General features: G+C 44.4%; 2 protein-coding genes across 3 annotated transcripts in view; both read right to left on the bottom strand.

The window, feature by feature from the left end:
* Positions 1–885: 885 nt before the first annotated feature.
* On the bottom strand, positions 886–6,259 carry RPL14 (ribosomal protein L14). The gene is made up of 6 exons (XM_074943287.1): positions 6,127–6,259; positions 5,033–5,134; positions 3,183–3,277; positions 2,198–2,297; positions 1,688–1,741; positions 886–984 (listed from the first exon to the last, which is right to left on the bottom strand). The coding sequence occupies exons 1-6, from the start codon at positions 6,127–6,129 to the stop codon at positions 922–924; spliced, it is 417 nt and encodes a 138-aa protein (XP_074799388.1). The 5' UTR covers positions 6,130–6,259; the 3' UTR covers positions 886–921.
* An 8,680-nt stretch (positions 6,260–14,939) lies between these two features.
* ENTPD3 (ectonucleoside triphosphate diphosphohydrolase 3) overlaps positions 14,940–17,257 on the bottom strand; it is a 30,427-nt gene continuing 28,109 nt past the window's right edge. The window contains exon 11 of one of the 2 annotated variants that reach the window (XM_074945596.1): positions 14,940–15,436. In XM_074945596.1, the coding sequence (XP_074801697.1) occupies positions 15,203–15,436 (234 nt within the window). In that variant the 3' untranslated portion in view covers positions 14,940–15,202. The remainder of the gene's footprint in view (positions 15,437–17,257) is intronic. The other variant, XM_074945594.1, reaches the window with a different exon arrangement.

Genomic DNA, 17,257 nt, shown 5'->3' with positions numbered 1-17,257 from the left:
CCCCCCGCCCCGCAGTCCTTAGTTTCTCTTGTTTGTACATGCTTTTCTACATCAATAGGAGAGAAAAAATTAAGATTAAGAAAATGGTCCTGTAAGACAAATAGCCTAATGGACAATTGTAGTAACAGAAAACACATTTAACTTTAAGCAACTAGATTTTAAGTTAGTGTCTCTTTAAATAGTTTCCAGAAGTGTTTACCTTATAACATGATTTTATTCAGTATAAAATTCTGCCACACAGGACAAGGGTTTATCTTGTCACTAGACATGCCTAGAATTCTGAAGTATTTGAGGACAGAGCTACACCATTTAGAAGAGTAGTGGAAGTAAATTTTGAAGCAGGACGTATTTTAGAATAGAATTTAACCATGAATAGTTCTTATTTGTCTGAGCCTTTAAAAAGAATGCAAAACATTAGCACTTACACAGGTTTTAAATTCTGCAGGGCAGGGATTGTTTCTTGCTTCACACCGAGGCAACGTCGCACTTTAACCTACACCCTGGATTTGTACAGAAAGATCGTACTCTACTTCAATAATCCTGTGTTTCAAGTATGATTTTTTGTAAAGTAGCTTCATCAATGCTACATTTTTTCCATAGCAAATTGCTATAAAATATATTTGAGGATTTTAATGGCTATTTACTATTAACTTGGGTATGCAACATTATAGGTACTGTAGTCCAGAAGCACATGAAAAGCGAGCAGTAACTCACTCATTTCTCATTGCTGGTTTAGGGCCTGCTCTCGTGATGTGTTGAGCACCGCCAACTCATAGCAATGTAAATTGCTCAGGCAGCTACTTATTGTTGGGTAAGACCCTAAGTGATCTATACACATTACCTTAATATTTGTAAATATTACAACACAAAGACAGACACTAAATGTATAGTAAACTGGAACTTTATTTGACTACTGACAGTTTATGCTTTTTTGGAAGATTGCTTCTGGAGCTTCTTTACTTCATGCTTGATGATCCTGTTCCTCTGTAAATTAAAGGAATAATTTTGTAACATTAAGTCTAATAAGAGCAGCAAATGAACAATCTATAGACATCTGTGCTACTCATGACTTTCTGGGTTTTCAAATTCTCTCCTTTTAGCATAATCACTGTTTGTTCAGCAGATGTAGGTTTTACTGAAATCGCAGAAAGATATCACATGCACTATATATAGTGGCGTGACATATTTCAGAAACTTCGATGGCCCAAGTGGCAAAGGACTGCTACAAGTCTGGGTGAGACTCCTAGTCAGTTTATTTTTTCACAGGTTGGCAGCACTGCTATTACAGCAATACGTAGCTCTGAGAAAAAGAGGAAAAGTAGTGTTTCATATTGTCAAGAGCAATCCCTCACAAAGGATCAATGAATTTTGGAGACAACTTCAGTTCTCAACTGCAGAGATGTCTGGTACATAGCCTTGAAGGCTAGCACGGACTTAAAGGAGAGAAATATAGACTGAACTTGAATTAAGTGTTTCAAAAGAAAAACAGTGATGAACAAGCATCAGTGAACTCAAAGGTCAAATTTATATTGCTTCTCAAGTTTTCTGCAAGTCTGATTCCAAAAAGAACAGAAAAATTAGTATAAGGAATTATGTATTTGAATCTGATTCAGAATAAAGAGCTAGATTTGCTTGTAACACACCACAAATCAACTATCCAAAGACAGCTATACATTTAACCACTTACCATTTTCTTTGCCTTCATGACCTTGTAGCGATCAAAGTCTGTCATCTTGGCTTTCTGTTGAAGAAAATTTGCACTTCAGTTAAAAGGTAACTGAAATCTTCAGTGTTTAATTTCTTAGTTAAATGTAACTTTGCAAAAAATAAATATTTTGTGCTTTTCAACCAGACAACTCAAAAGAACTTTGTAAATTCATTTTAGTGGTGGTTTTACAAATCAGTGTACATGCCATTTATCTCCATAGCTGGGAAGTATCTGATGATGCAGACAACAGGCAAAACACATTTTGTAGAGATGGCAAAGCAGAAAAATAGATGATTAAATTTAGTGGTAAAACCATTTGGTTTTCAATAACACAACTGACTTTACAACTTGACAACCCATGTTTTCTCTGCCTTTAGTCTTACTCTGCAAACTTAATCTCAACTTTTCTACTAGATTATATTTGACAACTTTAGTAACATGCTAAGTGCAGTGTTGAGTATTTTATATCACACTGCAGATCAAACATACCTTTTCTCTGGCTTCAATCTTCTTTGCCCACCTTGTACCTATCCATTTTTCATTAATATTTTCTTTCTCCCAGGCAACTCGCACATGCTTCTGACGAGCACTGCATTTAAACAAACAATCTCATATAAATATTATTTGCATCTTCATCATACACAAATCAATTCCTTTGGTGCTGCTCCAGCTTTCAATTTTAAATAAGTGAAGTCAAACACCAAGTAGACAGGTTACATCTTTAGCACCTTTGACATGTACTAAACACACAGCAAATGTAATTGAAGTCCTGTAAAAGTATACTAAACTTCTTTCTGGTGTTGGCAGTTAGGACTGAAGGGAGGGGCAATCTAGAAAAATGCACTGGGATACTATTCTCCTGGCATTCATCTAAAATGGTTAGTAAAAAACAGAAGTTATGAGTTCAAAGTTATGGAAGCTTTATCAGCATAGTAGGTCTCATAGTTGTACCCAATAGTGATTGTGGCTTAGTGATTTTATGTATCACAAAAGCTGGAGAGAAAAGACTTGGAATTCAATCCACCTACATATAGGGTACATAGTTCTCCAAATAAAGAACATCTTGAATACTTCACTTTGAATATGTAGCCATAGTCTATTGTTTAGGAGACAACGCATGAAGTTATGCATTACTGTGATTAATTTATAATTTTTCCTTGTACGTAATACAGCCCAGTATCTGCCTCAGTCAAATCTGCTACTCATAGCAATGAATCCAATACATTTAACCACGATCATATGGTCTGCCAGGTCTTAACAGCACACACATTAAATCACTTAGTACATTATGAAAGATGATTAGTTCTGAAATTTAGACCCTAGGGATAACTTAAGAAAACCCCTATATATCCATATCTTTTCTAAAATGTAGAAACAAAATTACACCAAATCAAAAAATGTAAATTAGTTTCACATTAAGTCAGATTTAAACAGTCAGTACCTTTTGCACAGCCCAAAACGAAGGACAACTCACCTGTGCGGGAATTTGAGTACAAAATCGGTTAGCTGCATGCACTTGAAGGGCATAGCCTGCCTTCTTACACCACTGCAGGGGCCATCAACTAGCGCCTAGAACAAGAGTGATTGAATGGGTTCACTAACATTTTTCCAATATACCATGACAGACTACAGAAAGTTACTTCCAAATAAACTGTGACCCATCAACATGAAGAAAGTGTTACAAACTGGAAGAGAGCACTATGCATTTGGAACACTAGAGAACATAACAAGAGTGGAGTACACTATCCAAACTCTATGGCAAGATCAACTGGCATTTATTTAAAGCATTGTTTCCGCAACACAGAAGGCCAAGGGAGACAAAGGAAAGAGTTTGGACTGGGAAACTTTCATAATCTCAGATGCATCCCCTTTCCCTCATCCATGCATGTTCTCCCACAGGTGCAACTAAAGGTTCAGAAAACTTCTGTGCAACTTCCCCCTCCCTAATGCAAGAAGGAACAGTTCATTTTATATATGACTACAGGTTCAGTCGATGAGCAGGGAGACTCAGGAAGCAAAAAGTTAAAGAAAACGAGTACAAATAAAAGACAGGAAAAATTTAAAAAAAAGCAGAAACTGTGATGAGGTTTGTTTGGAGGTAGTGTCCCTCTGCCAATCACAAGAATCCAATACAGGTATTCAGCTCCTGTTAGAAAGATATGAATGCAAGAATGGCCATACAGGCCCAGACCAATGATCCATCTAGCCCAGTATCCTGTCTTCTGACAGTGACCAATGCCAGGTACTTCAGAGGGAATGAACAGAACAAGGCAATTTATTGAGCGATCCATCCCATCTGTCAGAAGCTGCAAGTCAGAAGCTAGGGACACCCAAAGCATAGGGTTGCATCCCTGACTGTCTTGGCTAATAGCCATTGATATTCTCCATGGAACGTATCTAGAGTTCTTTTTTTAACCAAGTTATACTTTTGACCTTCACAACATCTCTGGGCAACGAGTTCCACAGGTTGACTGTACACTGTGTGAAGTAGTATGTTCTTATGAGCCATACTCCTCATCATTTTTGTTGCCCTTCGATTACGTTTTCCAATTCTAATATCTTTTTGAGATGGGGCAACCAGAACTGCACTGTATTCAAGGTGTGGGTGTATCATGGATTTATATAATGACATGGTATTTACTGTCTTATTATCTATCCCTTTCCTTATGGTTCCTAACATTGTTAGCTTTTTTTGACTGCCGCTGCACAGTGAGTGGATGTTTTCAGAGAATTATCCACAATGACTCCAAGCTCTTTCCTGAGTGGTAACAGCTAATTTAGACCCCATCATTTCGTATGTATAGTTGGGATTATGTTTTCCAATATGCATTACGTTGTAATTATCAACATTCAATTTCATCTACCATGTTGTTGCCTAGTTCTGAGACTCCTTTGTAACTCCTCGCAGTCTGCTTTGCGCTTAACTATCCCACTACAGATCCCTAGGAGACACCACTACTTACCTCTCTCCATTCTGAAAACTATCCATTTATTCCTATCCTTTGTTTTCTGTTTTTTAACCAGTTACTGATCCACCAGCGGACCTTCCTTCTAATCTTTATTATTGATCCTGAGAGGGGAAACATAACTGTTTGAAAAATTAACTTTTTGGAGCCTTACAAGAGTTTCCATACAAAGATTAATTTTTAAAGCCTGAAGTGCACATGAGTATTTGTAATCCATTTTCCTTAACATTGTAAACCCCTTGGAAAAACTGATATATAGAAAACTGAAGTATTTTAATCAATATTGTACAAAAAAATACCTTTAAAATAGAGGATGAAAGAATTGGGGAGAGGAAAGACTAAAGGTCTCTAAGCTTACCCTGTTCTGGTCAATAACATCCACAATTGCCACCAGCTTGCCAGCATGTGGCCCAAAGGAGATGTAGGCAACTCGGCCAATCTCAACGTAACGTTTGAACACCTGGAAAAAATGATTTACTAAAATTAAGAGTGTGCACACAAGTAATATGACCAAAACCAGGAATTGCTATCTACAAAACCTTCAATTGCAGGGGCTGTTTTGCCCCATGGGACAGAAGATCTAGCACATTCAGATCAGTTTCAGTTTAGAATTCAGAAGATGCAGCGATTCCTTCTTGTCTTGTGTTTCTATTGTACATGTAATTTGAAAATCCCTCGTTAGAGGTAAGCTCAGGTAAGACAGAGGAGGCCCCTCCAGGAGAAGGGAAACCAGGGAACAGACAGACAGACGTGGCCCACAATTTCACTTGCATTTCAGTCAGGACTCAATCATACTCCAAGCAAACTGCACCCCGCATTTCCCTCCCCTGCTAGAGGGGTAATATATCTTATCCCTAGAAACGGGAGGCAAGGACTGGGCTGCGGGGGGTGGGACCAGCTCGGTGGCAGGCACCACACGAAGGGTCGGGGGTGGAATATGCCCCCTCAGAGTTTACGGCTGGATGTGCGCGCGTGGGGGTGTGTGTGTCGGGGGAGTGCGTTAATCTGGCTATAAGCTCAGTGCTGACGGTGCCGGTCCAAGGTGGCGCGGGAGACGCACGCTCGCTTCCAGCGTGACAGGCCAGGGGCGGCAGGTTGTGCAAAATCTGGCAACGGCAGCCCGGCCCAGCGCCTTCACCCGGCCACCGGCCCCGCCAGCCAAGCGACTGGGGGCCCGGCCCGTGAGGCCGCCAATGGACCGGAGGTTTAGGCCCCCCTCGGGGGTGGGGGGCAGCAGGCGCCAATGGAGACGTGGCCGAGCCCCGCTCCGCAGAACACGTTCCCTGAGTGTGGTCCCGCCCGGGGTCCCCAGGCCCCAGCCCCGGCCCCGCTCCGGTCACTGGGAGGGGGCGGCTCAGCGCCCTGCGGGGCCCGGCTCCCACCGCGCCGGGCGGAGGGGGGCAGGGGCGGAATCCCGGGCTGGTGGCGGAGGCCGCGGCCGCACGCACTCACCATGATGGCCGCCCGCGAGCAGAAAGGAGCGAGCAGCTTCCGCTGCGCCCGGACGCCGCTTCCGATCCTCTACTGCGCATGCACCCGCGCTGGAGAAGGAGGGCGCAAGCTCGCGCTCCAGATGCGCATGCTCCTTACGGTCCTGCGGGAGTCGCCTCACTAAGTGCGCATGCACGCCAGGCGCTCCCAGTGGGTGTCGAAGGGAATCGTTTCCGCCCCTCCTCCAATAGGCATGTGTGCCACACGATCGCGGTGGGCGAGTCGAGTTTTTTTAACCTCATCCTTTTTACGCATGCGTGGCAAGCATGCCGGGCACGGAAGGGGCGAGAATGCGGCCTCACCAATGCGCATGCGTAGTAAGCTGTCTTGTTTTGGGAGTGTCTCGCTCGCGCCCCTACTGTAATGCGCATGCGTGAGAGGCTGGCGGCTCCGTGCGCGCGCCCTGTCACGGAGCGGAACAGCGGGCGCGCGGGTCCTGCCTGAAGCCGGCCGGGCCTGGGCTGGAGTTCGCAGAGCGGGGTGCGCCCGGAGCTGGTGCAGGGCAGCGTGCAGCGGGCCGGGGCGGGGGCGCGGACACGGACACAGGGTGCATGTCCTGTACTGATGCTGTGCCAGCCCGTGCGTTTGCTGCCCATGGGCCGTTGGTTTGGGGGGGGGGTTTCCCTTTGCAGTGCGAGAGGATAGTTGATCTTATTAGTCCTCCGTTAAACAAGTGTCTTTGCTTTCAGCCTTGCCGAGAAACTGTCTGCTGCTTAAATGAGAAAAAATCCCAAGCCAGATTCAGAACAGAAACAGAAGTGACCCAAAATCACAACCTCCTTTCTAGTGCAGTAAGTTTGTACACTTGGTCAGCTCTGTAAATGGTAAGAATAACGATGATGAAGGTACTCCCAGCACTGTAGCTCACCATGCATCAGTAGTGATGTTTGCCTTCCTTGCTGTAATTCCAGGAAGGTCTCAGTGCACCAGGTCATGCTATTTGTGAAGTTACATCTGGAAGGAAGGCTGAGGAAAGCCACAATGGAGAAGTACTGAATCTTTCTGTTGTAAAATAAACTGAGAAGGTGAGGACATTCTGCAGGGCTTCCAGAGGGATAATGACATTGGCCATCTAAATTGTGTAAACTTGACTGAGAATCAGAAGAAGGACATCTTAGCAACTCGGAAGTTGCCTCCTTCAAATTTCAGTTTCGTAAAACACTAATGGGCTCAGGAGCTAATCAGAAATATCGTTGTTGCAGAGTGCAGCTCTTACAAGGGTATAAATTTGCACATTACTCCAAACATCTGGATGCTGTGTTCTGTGAGTGTTCTTTGTGTTTAACAACAGCAAGGAAGCAGTCTTGATTTCCATTCCCTTGAAAGACTGGTCCAATGGGAAGAAAATACTTAAGAGACATAGCAAATCCAAAGAACATGTTCTCGCTATAGCAAAGTCAGATGAATTCATTGCATTTGAGCACAAGAAAAAGTTGACAGACTGCAATCAGCATGCTCTGAAACAAATAGTTAAAATTACCATCCTTTGTGGAAGGCAGAACATTTTAGTGAGGGGAGAGGTCATAAACACTAAGATTATACATGCGCTTTCATGTTATATCACAGGACTGGACCCTAATTTGAAAGAGCAGCTTAGTTATAGACCCTATAGTACAGTGGACATATCAGAACAAACGCAAAATGAGCTCACAAAGTTGGTAGGAGTCCATATACGGAGAAAGATTATAGAGAGTAAAAGCAGCATTATTTTTCAGTTTAATTGCTGATGCAGCTAGTGCTTGTCTAGCAAAAGAAAACATTTCACTGGCTATACGTTACATCCACTGAAATGAAGATGGGCAAGTAGAACTCCATGAAGACTTCATTGATTTTATAGAAGCCTTTGATACAACACAAAGCCTTACAGAGCTTTTCATGTCTAGAATAGCCACTTGGGGGTTACAGAAGGAACTGCTGAGGGACTATGGCTGTAACATGGTGAGCAATATAAGTGGTCAGAAGGCAAGAATTTGTGAAATCCTTCCAGCAGCCATGCACTCAGCCTGCAGGATGCACAAGCTGAACACAGCAATTGTTCACTCTTGTGCAGTGCAACAAGTGGCTAACTTTTTTGATGCTTTCTCCAAAATCATAACCACGCTGAAAGCTGTTGTAAAGTATCCTAGCATTCAGCCTACAGAGCTGCAGGAGCTCATAGGCTTGTTGAATAAACTCTGTGAGAAAGAAGAGGATCAAATTATGGAGGGCGTGCCTTTGGATTGCAGCACACAATGGATGAGTCAGATGGATACAATGAGTAGCTTCAAAACAGTCTGTTGTGGTTGTTGATTACTTAGAGAAAATAGTTGATAATGATGGTGATGCTGAGAGATTGTTGTATTTCATCACGAAATCTGACTTTCTGGTTAATATGGTGTGCGTTGAAAACGTACTTTCATGTACAAAATCTCTGCACGTATATATGCAGCATTGTACTGAAGATCTAATTTATGTATTGGATGAAGCAAATATTCTTCTTCGTAGACTCAGGAGATTGAGAGCAGATGACAATCCACATTTTGCTTCCCTGTATGCTGAAGTGAAATGTTCGGCTGATGCTGTTTCTGTTGAAGAGTCACTTCCACCCACACGTGGCGGAAAAATGCATTATGATAACATTGGTGCCACAGATCTTAGAGAATATGACAGGAGGAATGTATTCATTCCATTCCTGGACCATGTAATTTCAGAGCTTCAGAAGCAAGTGATAGACTGCTCTTCACGTTTTCTTGCTCAGATCCTTGTGCCACATAAACTTCATGTATTAGAGAATGAAAATACGGTGATGGCTCTGAATGATACATACAAAGTGGACCTTTCTAACCTTGATAATTTTAAAGCAGAACTCAAAGATGGCATGAAAAATGGATAGACGTTCCAAGGGATGAACAGCCAAACAGCATTCTCAGTACTCTTCAAGAGCTGATGCCAGCATCCTATCCTGATCTCAACATTGCCCTCTCTGTTGGGCCAGCATGCCAATCAGTGTTGCTTTGGAAAACATATAAGGGTATTGCAGACAGTCAAGACATGGCTAAAAAGCTCTTTATGTGAAAGTCAACTCACAGAGCTGCCTTTAATACATCAAGATACTGATAGTAATGTGGTTCAGATTTTGGAAGATTTTTACTCCTCTAAACATTAGCAAAATGGTTTTGCTAATGAGAGAAGGATTCTGAGTGTGGCACAGAGAACAAGGGCCTTGTTGTGAAACAGCTGTACCCTTGATTTTCTGTCCCTGTAAGTGGTGTAATGAAATAGTTCAAATGTATCTGAAATTTAGTTTTTGTGGTGATTAGTGTATTATATTGTTTTGATTTATAAGAAGATGTTTTAAAAAGGAAATGATTGCTTTATTATTCAGTGTGAGTGTTGTAGGCTACCACCCAAGGAACAGTTCACAAAGGGTCGATGAGCATTTAACTCCCTCAGGTTATTTTGAAAACCCTACCCAAAGTTCATAGTATTGTTTTTTTAAACAGGTGTAAGGTCACATCAGCAATTCTGGATTTCTTCCATTCTGTAATGGACTGATAATAATGATTAGCTTTTTTCATCTGTGGCTCATTACGTACTTGACAAATCAGAAGATAAGGAAAATATACGAGTTTCCTGAGAAAGGTCTTTCCTTGGTCTTTTAATCACACTTTCACCTTTATATCAGAGTTGCTCAAACTTGACAGCGCAAGTGGGTGTCTTCACAACTTGGTAGGAACTTGAGGGCTGTACCTAATTTGCATAAATGTAAGTTCCACACATCTGTATTTACATCTTCCTTGACAGAGGACTATAGTGCTTACTGTTGAGTTCATGAATTGCTAACACTCAGACGAATACCAAACTTGGGTTATGGCCTGTTAAAATTCAGTATTTGAAATGGGATTTAACTGTATCAAAGATGCGAGATATGAATAGCCAAGGTGCCACTTAGGTGACCCATATTATAGGGGTGCAGTTTATAGCCATTAAAGCAGTATCAGCAGGGGCTTTTGACTATACTACACATGCTATTATTGTGCCATTATAAATTGAAGAAGGCCTTGGATGTGTGGATGTAAAGCACAGAAAGGGTTAATTATTCCCCATTATTAATATTTTTTAAAAATTAGCCTTACCTCAGTCCTGTGTAAACTTAGCTGGAAAGGTGGCTGTGTATTAACTTTCCCTCCTGTTACTTCCCAAAAGAAAAAAATATTCAAAAGTACTGAGGAAGTAAGCATGGGTGCCACCCATTAGTATTACAGACGATGATGGACCATCTTACTAGATGTCATCATAGGCCATTTCCCACCTGGGGAATTTTCAGCATGACTTTCAGGTTCAGTTTTGTTGCTGATTTTACCCTCTTCCCCTAATTCTTTAAAAATTAGAAATAGAAGAATCATGGTTCATTCCCCTACTGTCTGTGATAAGGCACCCCTCCTAGACGCTACATGGGGAACACACACAAATTCAATTATCCCTCATCTTAGCAGGTGTTGCAGGGCATCTTTCTTGTGGGCCAGTGCTCAACCCTCCAGCCAAGGCCTCTGAAGTCTCAGCACCTTTTGGGGTCCCAGGCAAAACAACAGGACAGCCTGCAGTCAGTGAATGGGGTCAAAGAAAAGAAAAAGCTGTCTGTAGCTCCCTCCAGGGTATGGATCTCTTCTGTTTCAGAGGGGCCCTGGGGCTAGTATCACTGTCTACTGGGGTTCCAGTGTAAGTATCAGGCCTCTTTCCCCTTCTGCTCAGGGGTCCTGCACCCTCCTCTGCAGGCTGTCAGCCCTCTCTTCAGGGCTGGAAGAGATCAACAGTCTGCTCCCTTCCCAGGGTTCTCAAGTCTGGGTTCCCTTCCTTTTAACTCCTCCTCCAGTCCTAGCACGAGTTGCAGGCACAGAGGTGTGGGGCCATTCCAGCCCACAGCAGCTCCTTAGTCCCTTCCATGCTAGTGCAGGGTATATATACCCTGTCACACCTATCAGTGTAGGGTTATTCTCTGTATTGCATGTGAGAGCTTTGTCCTGTCTAGGTCTAGGCACCTTTTCAACTTCAAGAATGAATTTGCAATGCATTGAAATCATTTGCATTGACATCTCCATTTCATTTCTCATGGGTTTCTCCTATGCAGCTAGTTTTTAAATACTTCTCCCTGACCAAGGTGTTGCTTTCTGTGAAACAGTCTTTTTGTCTCAGGCGGCTCATCTTCTACTCTCCCTTTCTCTGGTCAGTATCCATGTAGGTTGGAAATCTGTATGTTTCATTTTTTTGTCTTTGGCACGTACATTTTGAGTCAAGAGGTGAACCTGAAACAAAGCCCTAGGTGTAAATGTGCCTGAACTTTAAGGGGGCTTGGAATCTGATTCAAAATATAACCACTCTACCATTCTTAAAAAATGAAAGTTGTATCAAAACCACAACTCTGACCCCTCTCAGAATATGTGAATTCAAAGTGGGTCTCTAATGCTGAATTTTGTGATATGGGGGATGATTTTCAAAGATACAAATGGCAGGCACCTAACTTGCACAAAAAGTCAATACGAGTTAGAGGCTTAACAACCGTTTGTGCCTTTGAAAATCACTGGGCTTATTTCTGCTAGTCAGTTTTTAACCACTTGAGGGATATATCCTGAAGACCTGGCACTGAGGAACCAAACTTTTGGGGTATTGAACCCCCACAATTCCCAATACTTCACAAGATCAGTTCTTCAGCCTGCCAATTTTCCATCTCTTTGGAAGATAATTTGAAACATCGTGATGTTTCTGTCCCGCTAATGTTATCTGCCATGACCAAGAAATAGGCATTGGTCAAGGAACCAGAGAAAATGTGGTCTTAGTTTGTCTCTTTTTAATCGAGAAAATATTCGGACCCTTTTATTTCAATAAAAAGATGTTAAAATCCTTTTTAAACTCATCAGGCAGGTTTTAACAGGATTTAATTTGAAGTGTGTAAATAAAACCTTAGAAATAAAGGAAAAAATTGAAAATATGAGCAAGGGGTGAGAAAGTTACCAGCCGACCCCCTCGCGTAGAGCTTGCTGAAGAACTCATCACTGCTGGGAATATGGAGGCAATACACCGCAGTGAGGATGTGTTCCAGCTGCTGTCCTTAGGGGAGCAGGATCCAGCGAGGGCATGGGACTACGGTGACTCATAGATGTGTGGGAGGAGCTGCACCTTTCTCTTCTACAGCTCCCACTCCAGGCCTCATGCAGTGCAAACATGATTTCTCTTTCATGCTCTGCTGCTCACCACTCCTGCCTTTCTCACTCACCCTCCCTCCATGGCTCCACAGCGTGCTGTTGTATGGTGAGCACACGGAACCAGAAGGGGAGTTAATGGGAATGTGGGTGAGCCGAGGGCAACTGAGGATGCATGGGGAGGTTTTGCCAGTTTTTAGGTGGGAGGTCTGGCTTGGAGGGGTGGAGTTGTATATGAAGCCTGGGATAGAGGAGCCAAGTGGCTTGGTGTTGAGGCATTGGGCTTGCAGGGTGCTACAGCACAGCTGCCTCAGCTCTCCAGTGCATAGCTGCAGCACTAGGACAGCAGTTAATACACTGTTGCCTCAATACCAGTGCACAGACTTGCCACCCATGCCCTGCTCACCTGTCCTATAGCCCCCCTGCCCTTTCTGACATCCTCACTCCCGTCTTCCCTCACTGTGTCTAGGGTGGTGGGCAGCACTGAGGGGATGGGAAGGTAAAGGAGTGGGGGGGGGGTGTAGAAAGAGCAGGGATGGGGAGAGGTCAGGTGGATCATTTGGGGGTGTGCAGAAAGTGTTTTGGTTGGAGGCCTGGGTCAGAGGGAACCAGTGCTGGGTTTTATGAGGTCAGCTCCCTGGAGCACCAAAGCAACCGCACATTGGGACACTCTTGATGAGATGTCTCAGTGTCACACCCCAGCCCCCCCACCCCCCGGGATCCCCTGGGGGAGGCAGATCAGCACTATATATTGCTAACGCTGTTGCAAGCATCACAGGGCAATTTGGGGAGGGTCAAAGGTGTGAGTGGTGAGTGGAAGATTCTTTTGCAGGCTGCGAAAGGCCAAAGGGGGAAGGAGAAAGAGAGCAGAGAATGGGTTAACTCAACACTACAGCTAGCAAGCTCAGTCTGATGATAAGAGCTGGCCCCAGTCCAAGGTCACGGCACTAGATGAAAAATTATCTCACCCAGCCACAGCCAGCCATGAGAAAAGAAAAAGTACACTGAACCACGGCTGCCGAGGTGGAAAACACTGGCGAGACGACAAGGGGGAGCAGAGCTTCGTGTCCCTGGAGCCGTTGTGTTTTGGGAAAGCGGAGAAGACCACAGAAAGCTGGTTTGGACTGGCACAAAGAGCACCAGGAACAGAGGTCACGGAATAGAACACCCCCAAAGGAGCCCAGGACTTAAAACCCTCGTGAGAGCTGGAGCAATTTGGAGATTGGCAGCGAACCCTGGATGACCTGTGCGCACAGGACAGAACTCCCGTCCATCCCTCCCCCTCCTCTTATGTTACACCCAGGCCTGGCCAGCCTCAGGTAGTGCAGGTATGAGTATGAAAGTGGATTAGGGCTTGGGGCACTAACGCTTTCTTCCTTCCTCTGAGTGATGTGGGGAGCACCCATCACTCTCCACTGTTATTATTCTATCAATAAAGCTTTAAAACTTAGACATTTGGTGTGCTCCATCATCTCCTCCGTTAACGATCCTGTGGCCTCAACCTGATCATCTGACACCTCAGGCAGATTGGTAACAGAAATCTGTCACATCAGTGCAGGCATCTGGTTGCTGCTTGGTACCCCAGAGAGCTGAACAGCAGTGCTGAAGGAACAGCGTGTCTGTGTTGAGGCACTGGCACTTGAAGGACTGCCCATGGCACTGCTGCCTCGGACAGGGGGATACACTTCGGCGCTCATCCATACATTCCTGGTTCTTCTGTACACAAGCCTCTTCTCTTCCAGGCCTATGCATCCCTGAAAATTCCCCACCCCATTTCCCCAAAGACTCAGTTACCCTGCCAGACACCCCACATCCCTGCCTGTGCCCCATTGCCACAGAGTCTAGCCCCCTATCCTATTGACCCTGAATGAGAGGAAAAACTCTTGGTGTGTTAATGTTTCAGAAGGGGCCTATGGCTTAGATATTATCTGAATATGAAGTCTGGACAGTCTGTGATTGTTTAGGACCCAAACAAGCATGTGGACAACAGGTCAACATTTTGGTAAGCGAGCCCTTTTAAATATTTCTTTTGTAAAAGTTAGTAAAAAATGACAAAATTCAATTGCTCTCTGGAGAATTGGTATGGCACACTTGGAGACTCCGTTTAATTATTAAAGTACAAAACAGAGGGATTTCAGGCTTGCTTTCAGGACAAATGTTGATGCAACCTTTACTGCAGAGTTGCTGCTGATGCCTCCAATATACTGAATGTCAAAATGTATAGTGATATGCAATCATGGGCTTGGGTTTTTTAAAATAAATAAATGAGAAGGGAGTTGTTCAATAATTTAGTGATCAAGTTTACATGATAGCCTAAATCTTCTATCATGTTCTACATGGTAATGAAAATAGTATTTTTTCCTGAGTGCACCTCACAGTTACAATCCATAGATAGTGCCCAATGTCCTTACCAGTTTCAGAAATGAGTTTTTCTTTTAGCTTCAGTTCGACAGAGGAGTATTGCCACTCTTCCTTTGGCCTATGGTTTTGTCCTCTTGTGTGTATCTTGGAGCTACTGACCAGTTAAGTCTACTAGAGACTTTTATGCCAAAATAACTTATAGTGAATGGTGGTTATTCCCCTACCCTCCCACCCCCAAATGTTTAACAAACAAAACAGTTTACTAACGAGTTGCCTGTTGCACTATAACACCATAAGTCTATAGCAATGAGTGCTGAGACCTCTCGAGAGATCCAATGCATTATAAATACCATTTCCTTGATTTCTGTTCTCCACTCTACTTATGTTTCTGGCCCTTTTCCTTTTTTTATAAATATATTTATTTATTTCTCCCTTGGTTTTCTAAAATGCAGTTCTTCAAAGAACATTTCAAGTTTTTGTCTTTTGTTGTCACTGAGTGTTCATTCTGTAGCAAGTACATGGTCCATATGACGGATATTCTTTCGCATGCGTGAAACAACGCACAAGTAAACAACAAAGATGAGACACAGCAATGCCACGGCTGTGAAGAAAAAGAGGAGACCAGCAAACAAAGAAGGGCTCATAGGTAACTGAATCAGCTGGCTTTCTGCTGGGATCATGTTGGTGAGGTTCAGCATGTAACCAAGAGACCACGCTATACTGCTGTTACCAACCTGAAATGTGAAAAAGAAAATTCATATCAACTTTTGCGCTAAAGGCCAGAGAATCCAAAAGCTGCAGCACAGCTGACACTGGCAACTATTCTAAAAATACTGGAGGCAAGGCCTTAGCAAAGGGCATGGCTACACTTGCAGATGTAGAGCGCTGCGAGTTAAACCAGCCCTCGGAGACCGCAGCAGGGAAAGCGCTGCCGTATGTTTACATGGTCAGCTGCAAGCGCAGTGGCGTGGCCACATTTGCGGCACTTGCAGCAGCATTGGGAGCGGTGCATTATGGGCAGCTATCCCACAGAGCACCTCTTCCCATTCTGGCACTGTGGCTTGTGGGAAGGGGGTGGGGCATTCTGGGTCCCGTCCGAATGCCCTGTGATGCATCACTTTGCATCCCAGCAATCCCTGTGCTTCAGTCTACATTTGGCGCCGTCTTTCAAAGTTTTTTGTAGTGGGCGCTCTGTCTTCCCTTTCAGTCCACGGGAATGGATCCTGAACTTGTGAGGAATATGCTGATGAGTCTCCCCAGCACGTCATGAATTGCAGTCAAGTTACTCCTTAAGCTACAAAGTGACAGTGAGGAGTTAGACGATGATGTCGACTCGCGTAACGCATACAACACAAGATTGCTTGTGGCATTTACGGACATGCTCACCACAATGGAACGCCGCTTTTGGGCTCAGGAGACAAGCATTGAGTGGTGGGATCACATTGTCATGTAAGTCTGGGATGACGAGCAGTGGCTGCAGAACTTTCGGATGAGAAAAACCACTTTCATGGGACTGTGTGCTGAGCTTGCCCCCACCCTGCGGTGCAAGGACACGAGATTGAGAGCTGCCCTGCCGGTGGAGAAGCGGGTGGCTATTGCAGTCTGGAAGCTGGCAACTCCAGACAGCTGCCGATCGCTCGCTAACCAGTTTGGAAGGGGAAGGTCAACTATTGGAATCATGTTGATGCAAGTTTGAAGGGCCATTAATTGCATCCTGCGCAGAAAAACCCTGACTCTGGGCAATGTGCGTGACATTGTGGTTGGCTTTGCACAAATGGGTTTCCCTAACTGCAGAGGGGCAATAGATGGGACACATATCCAATTCTGGCACCAGACCACCTAGCCTCCAAGTACATAAAGCGGAAGGGGTATTTCTGTATGGTTCTCCAGGTGTTTGTGGATCACCTTGGGCGTTTCACAGATATTAACACAGGCTGGTCCGAAAGATGCGTGTGTCATGCACCTTTCCGGAACACTGGCCTGTTCAGGAAGCTGCAAGCTGGGACTTTCTTCCCAGACCAGAAGATCATTGTAAGGGGAAGTCGAAATGCCCATAGTGATCCTTGGAGACCCCGCTTACCCTTTAATGCCGTGGATCATGAAACCCTACACAGGGAGCCTTGGCAGCAGCAAAGAGCGGTTCAACAACAGGCTTAGTCGGTGCAGAATGACTGTTGAGTGTGCTTTGGGCCGTTTAAAGGGCTGCTGACGCTGTCTGTATGGGAAGCTGGACCTGGCCAATGACAACATCCCCACAGTTATAGCCATGTGCTGTACCCTCCATAACATTTGTGAGGGGAAGGGTGAAAGCTTCGCTCAGGCATGGACCTCGGAGGTTCAACACCTGGAGGCTGAATTTGAACAGCCAGAGACCAGGGCTATTAGAGGGGCCCAGCGCAGGGCTGTAAGGATTAGGGATCACTTGAGAGAGCAATTCGATGCTGAAGCCACCAGTAATGTTTGGTGCCCACCACAGGAGTGAAGTGCAGTGGTTCCAATGCTAGTAGGCATCTGTGTTTGCTACATACGATGCCACTGACTTGCAGTGCCTGTTG

The sequence above is a fragment of the Natator depressus genome, chromosome 2 (assembly GCF_965152275.1).
Source record: "Natator depressus isolate rNatDep1 chromosome 2, rNatDep2.hap1, whole genome shotgun sequence".
In the NCBI taxonomy this organism is placed as follows: Eukaryota; Metazoa; Chordata; order Testudines; family Cheloniidae; genus Natator; species Natator depressus.
This window is presented reverse-complemented; position numbering and strand designations above follow the sequence as displayed.